The 6,495-nt window shown below is 45.5% G+C and overlaps 1 protein-coding gene across 2 annotated transcripts in view; it reads left to right on the top strand.

Annotated features, from left to right (window-relative positions):
• IFT172 (intraflagellar transport 172) overlaps positions 1–6,495 on the top strand; it is a 47,489-nt gene that overhangs the window by 21,535 nt on the left and 19,459 nt on the right. For both annotated transcript variants that reach the window (XR_002772670.1, XM_003787480.3), the window contains exons 15-18: positions 106–218; positions 1,236–1,403; positions 3,687–3,823; positions 4,046–4,153. Coding sequence is in view for 1 of the 2 variants with exons in the window: in XM_003787480.3 (XP_003787528.1) it covers positions 106–218; positions 1,236–1,403; positions 3,687–3,823; positions 4,046–4,153 (526 nt within the window). In the remaining variant the exon portion in view is untranslated. The remainder of the gene's footprint in view (positions 1–105; positions 219–1,235; positions 1,404–3,686; positions 3,824–4,045; positions 4,154–6,495) is intronic.

Raw genomic sequence — 6,495 nt, 5'->3', positions numbered from 1 at the left:
AGCAGTCCACCTGCCTCGGCCTCCCAGAGTGCTAGGATAACAGATGTGAGCCACTGAGCTTGACCTTGAATCTCTCTTCTTAACCCTTTCTTCTTTGTTCTATAGTGGATCTGATTGGTGGCTACAACATTGGCACCATCAGTCATGAGAGCCGTGTGGATTGGCTGGAACTTAATGAGACTGGACACAAACTCCTCTTCAGGGACCGGAAACTTCGTGTAAGAAGGGTTACTAGGGCCTTAGGTATTGGCTGGCCCATAGAAGGTGTGAGACAAGCTGCTGCCAGGGTTTATAGGGGAGCAGGATGAGGCATAATTCCTTTGCTATTCCATTAGCATAGCAAAAGGCACAGGAGAATCAACATTTCTGCAGCCAACATCCCAACCCATTCTATATTACTCTTGAGGAGATTGTATTATGTTAACCATAACATCAAGAGAAGGGTTTGGAAGTTGGTTACTCTCTTACTATTCACAAGTGTATGCCCTCATGAAATATTCTTAGCCCTGCATTCCTCCGTGCCTAGCTGACCTTTACCCAGCCTTGCTTTGGTGCTTTGGTGCTTTTCAGCCACATTGATCTGGCAGCATCCAAGCTGGCTGGAGGACCTTGTCCTACTAGTCCCTCATTAATTCTCATCCCAGTATGGTAGCACAAAAGAGACAATCTGGTAATTTTTCATTTTGGTGAAAGCCACATCACAAATTTCTAGATCATTTAGTTTGTCTAGTGGCCTTACTTTTATAATCCAAATTGGAAACTGGCCCAGGGTTATTCCAAGTGTGAAAGTCTGACCTTCACCTAACTTATGTTCCTAGGATGTCAGGCATCCTCAAACTCCGGCCCATGGGCCACATGCGGCCCGCCAAGGACATTTATCCAGCCCGCCGGGTGTTTTTGCCACCGCTGCCTGTCCTGCTTAGCGGCCAACTCGTCCCCGGGCCCACAGTCCGGCCCTCCAGCAGTCTGAGGGACAGTGAACTGGCCCCCTGTTTAAAAAGTTTGAGGACCCCTGATGTAGATCTTTGCTTTATTTGTAGATGTTTGCTTTCTTTGACCAGAGTTAGTACATACCAACTGAGCGTTAACTTTAAGGGCTGGAGGTCAGTAAGCTTTGAACTTCATGTACCTGACCGGTGGGTTAACTTACCACATTTCATCATTAGGAAATGGTCAAATCAGGGAACAATCATACATCCCCTTCTAAATTTGTTATCTGCCTCTTCTTTCTTTAGTTGCATCTGTATGATATTGAAAGCTGCTCTAAGACAATGATCCTCAATTTCTGTTCCTATGTGCAATGGGTTCCAGGAAGTGATGTGCTAGTAGCTCAGAACCGAAGCAATCTATGTGTGTGGTACAACATCGAGGCACCTGAGAGGGTCACCATGTCCTCTATTAGGGTATGTTAACACAAAGGGCCTTCAGCTGGTGTCAGGCTGATTGATTAGACCCATGAGGAGACTCTTAAGATTACTTAGTTTTCTCTGTCTGCCATTCATAATCTCTGTGATGAAGTTGGCAAGTAAAGCTTAGACTTGTGGATCAACCCCTGGAACCATCAAACCATCCTTGTTCAGATTCCTGACTTTATATTAGACCTTTGGGGTATGGTTCTATTATAGTGATCCTGGGAATTCACCAAGTCCTAATGTAGAGTTCCCCCCGGGAAATTCCTGATAAGAGGGATGGTTCTCATATCTCCTTGGGTGTCAGTTTTCTTTCTTTCTTTCTTTCTTTTTTTTGAGACAAGAGCCTCAAGCTGTTCCCCTGGGTAGAGTGCTATGGCATCACAGCTCACAGCAACCTACAACTCCTGGGCTCTAGCAAGTCTCCTGCCTCAGCCTCCCAGGTGGCTGGGATCACAGGTGCCTGCCACAACGCCTGGCTATTTTTTGGTTGCAGCCATCATTGTTATTTAGCTGGATTTGAACCTGCCAGCTTAGTTGTACGTGGCTGGCGCCTTAGCCACTTGAGCCACAGGCGCCGAGCTGGGTGTTAGTTTTCTGCTACAGGCCATACAGAGTTCCTTATTTCTCAAATTGCAGATCAGACCCTCTCTCTTACCCTGCTATAACATCACACACACCGAGTAATCTTCCAGAATCTGGAAGAAGCCTATGAAAGCAGAGAAGAGAGGCAAGCCTAAGCTAGGCTAGGAGGACCAGTATGGGTGTGGCCAGAATGTTGATGTTTCTTATTGTCCTTTTTCCATAACTCTTTTTTCTCCTCCTTTCCTGCCTTTAGACTGACTGAGGTCTAAAATTTGTTTCATCCTTTTCTTTTTCTTTTTTTTTTTGAGACAGAGCCTCAAGCTATCTGCCTGGATAGAGTGCCGTGGCATCACAGCTCACAGCAACCTCCAACTCCTAGGCTCAAGCAAGTCTCCTGCCTCAGCCTCCCAAGTAGCTGGGACCGCAGGTGCTCACCATAGCGCCCGGCTATTTTTTGGTTGCAGCTGACATTGTTGTTTTTGGCGGCCAGGGCTAGATTCGAACCGCCACCTTAGGTATATGTGGCTGGCACCTTAGCCACTTGAGCCACAGGCGCTGAGCCTCATCCTTTTCTTAATACCACTTTTTTCCACTTTTTTACTTTAGAAGTTATATATCCTATTTCTGTAGAGTTGCCCTTAAAATTAGAAATTTTACCCTAAATTAGAAAAGTCTAAAAATCAGTATCTGGCTCAGTGCCTTAGCTCAAGCAGCTAAAGCGCCAGCCACATACACCAGAGCTGACAGGTTCAAATCCAGCCCAGGCCTGCCAAACAACAACGATGGCTGCAACAACAACAACAAAAAACATAGCCGGGCATTGTGGTGGGTGCCTGCAGTCCCAGCTACTTGGGAAGCTGAGGCAAGAGAATTGCTTAAGCCAGAGTTTGAGGTTGCTGTGAGCTGTGATGCCATGGTACTCTACCCAAGGCAACAGCTCGAGACTCTGTCTCAAAAATAATAATAATAATGTTCCCCTAGGCAGGAGGATCTCTTGAAGCCAGGAGTTTGAGACCAATCTGGCAACATATTGAGACGCTATCTCTACAGAATATTAAGAAAAAAATTAGTTGGGTGTCGTGGCCCCCCTCTGTAGTCCTGTCTACTTAGGAAGCTGGGGCAGAGGATTGCCTGAGCTTTAGCATTTGAGTCTGCAGGCATCTATGATTGCATCGCTGCATTCCAACTTGAGCAACAAGGCAAGAACCTGTCTCTCAAAAAAAAAATAGGAAAGCTCTCAGTCAAACACCTAACCATCTTAGGAAACCAGAAAGGGAAGAACAAACTAAGAGCAAGCAGAAGGAAGTAAATAGTGAAGATTAGAACAGAAATAAATGAAATAGAAAAAATAGTAAAGAGAAATTAACAAAACATGGTTCAAGTCTTAACTGAGCACCCATAAAAAATGTCTCCTCTATAAACTAGAAGCAGGAGTGGATGCCACACTTTTTCATTGTAACTCCAGGTATTGGTGCTGTCATAGCTATGAGTATACTTTGACCCATGGATGTTGCTATAAATAAAGTATTTTTATCTGCTTGACAGAAGGTAAAATGTTAGGAAATCAAAGGCCACCGTGATTCCCTCAGTGTGTGAGCACTAGGTTTGGATAAGGGTGGGACTGTTCTGCAATTGATTCAGTGGAAACACTAATCTAGAGTTTGGGTGGGGTGGGGTAATGAACTTTTACAGGGTGATGTTGTAGGTCTGGAGCGGGGCGGAGGAAAGACAGAGGTGATGGTAACAGAAGGTGTGACTACTGTTGCCTACACACTGGATGAAGGCCTTATCGAGTTTGGAACAGCCATTGATGATGGCAACTACTCCCGGTGAGAGTCTGGCTGATAATCAGTGGGGTGAAGGGAAACAAGAACCTGGGGTGGATTGTAAAATTGGCCATATCTAATAAGGACCAGTGATCCAGGAGGGAGATTAGAGGAAAAGGGCTAATGGTTGCCTGGCCCCTCCTCCCCTGCCTCATTACCGTTATTCCTCTGCGTCTTCCTATCCCTGCCCTCATTCCTTATGCTTTTGCTTCCTTCTCTTTCCAGGGCAACAGCCTTCTTGGAGACTCTGGAAATGACCCCAGAAACAGAAGCAATGTGGAAGACCTTGAGTAAACTGGCACTAGAGGCAAGGCAGCTACACATTGCTGAGAGGTAAGGTAGATGTGTAGCACTGAGGTGCCAGGCAGCTAGGAGGATGACCACATGATTATCTTCCCTGTGAGCTGCTGCTACCCAGCGTTAAGGCACTATATCCCTTCCCACTGCCACAAATAGCATAGAGCCCTTCCACAATCTTTATTCCCAACACCCTTTCACCCTGGATTGTAAGATTATGTCTTCTTATTTTTGCCTCCCCTTGTTGTAACAAAGTACCACTTGAAATTTTTTAACATTCATACCTTTCAGTCCCTGCATTGATTTGTGTATTCTAGGTTTGATGTAGGAGTATAGTTAGTAGGACTAACTTGAGACTCTAAACCCCTTGAGTTCAAATCTTGGTTCCAAGGCTGGGCGCTGTGCCTCAACGCCTGTAATCCCAGCACTCTGGGAGGCTGAGGCTGGCAGATTACCTGAGCTCAGGAGTTTGAGTACCAGCCTGAGCTAGAGTGAGACCTTGTCTCTAAAAAGTAGCCGGGCATTGTGGCATGTACCTGTAGTCCCAGCTACTTGGGAGGCTGTGGTAAGAGAGTTGCTTGAGCCCAAAAGTCCGAGGTTGCTGTGAGCTATGATGCCGTAGCTCTCTAGTGGGGGTGACAAAGTGAGACTCTATCTAAAAAAAATTCTTCGTTTCAGTTACCAACCTGTGTGACGTTAGAGAGGTTATTTAATCTTTCTAAACTTTGGTTTCTGAGTTTTCTCTGTATAAAATGAGGATAATAGTATTTACCTCATGGGATGGTAAAGAAGAATGGTAATGGTACATAGTAGTGATACTGAATGAATGAGAGAATCTGTGCAAACAGTTTATGGTATTTGTTAAGTGTCACTGCTGCTATTTTGGCTAGGAATCATTCTTTCCTCTCTTTATCCGTGTTTCTCAGCATAGACTATGAACAAGTCCTAAGGACTCTCTTTAAAACTTACCCTGAATTTGATATTTGGGTCAACTGTACTGTCTCTGTCCTAGTGCAGACTACTGCCACCTCCCTGATTCCTGCAGTATTGCAGAGCTTCTTAATCAGTCTCACTGATACTGTTCTTGTACCCCTGTCATCCACAGTTGCTAAGGTAATTTATTTAAAATGTAAATTAGGGGACTTGGCACCTGTAGGTCAGTGGCTAGGGCACCGGCCACATACACTGGGGCTGGTAGGTTGGAACCCAGCCAGGGCCTGCCAAACAACAATGAGAATGACAACAACAAAAAAATACATAGTCGGGCATTGTGGCAGACATCTGTAGTCCCAGGTACTTGGGAGGCTGAGGCAAGAGAATCCCTTAAGCCCAAGAGTTGAGATTGCTGTGAGCTGTGATGCCACAGCACCCTACAAGGGGTAACTCTGCCTCACAAAAATGAAGACTCTCATTGAGGACTCTGTCTCACAAAAATGAAATGAAATGAAATGAAATGGTGTCAGTTTCATTATCAGAACTTTTCAGCATCTTACTGTTATTTATTTTATTTATTTATTTATTTGAGTTAGTCTCACTTTGTCACCCTTGGTAGAATATCATGGCATCATAGCTCACAGCAACCTCAAACTCTTGGGCTGAAGTGATTCTCTTGCCTCAGCCTCCCAAGTATCTGGGACTATAGGCACCCACCACAACACCCACTATTTTTCCCAGCTATTTTTTTTTTTCTTAAGAGACAGAGTCTTACTTTGTCACCCTCGGTAGAGTGCTATGGCGTCATAGCTCACAGCAACCTCCAGCTCTTGGGCTTAGGCGATTCTCTTGCCTCAACTCCCAAGTAGCTGGGACTACAGGTGCCTGCCACAATACCTAGCTATTTTTTTGTTGCAGTTTGGCTGGGGCTAGGTTCGAACCTGCCACCCTCAGTATACGGGGCGGGTGCCCTACTCACTAAACCACAAGAGCCACCCTCCCAGCTATTTTTTTTTTCCAGTTTTTGGCCAGGGCTGGGTTTGAAAACTCAAACTCCCTGCCACACTTGAGGCCCTAAAGTTATTTGGCATCTGCTTCCTTCTCATGCCAGTTGGCCTCTTGCCCATTAGTTTCCTGCTACACTGTCATCCTTTGGTTCTTTGAACACAGCAAGCTCATTCCTACTGTAGGGCCTGTATATTAGTTATTTCTTCTGTCTGGGATGACTTTTCCTCATCTTGCCACGACTGTTCTTTCTCATATTCAGATCTCAGCTCAAATGTCAGCTCCTCAGAAAGGCCTTCTTCTGACTTGGTACCCATAGCACAGTGGTTACGGCATCAGCCACATACACTGAGGCTGGCCTATTCAAACCCAGCCCAGGCCAGCTAAGCAACAAAAAACAGCCAGGCTGGCTCAGCGCCTATAGCTCAACCAGCTAAGGC

This window comes from Otolemur garnettii, unplaced genomic scaffold (assembly GCF_000181295.1).
Source record: "Otolemur garnettii isolate 467f Iridium unplaced genomic scaffold, OtoGar3 scaffold00022, whole genome shotgun sequence".
In the NCBI taxonomy this organism is placed as follows: domain Eukaryota; kingdom Metazoa; phylum Chordata; class Mammalia; order Primates; family Galagidae; genus Otolemur; species Otolemur garnettii.
This window is presented reverse-complemented; position numbering and strand designations above follow the sequence as displayed.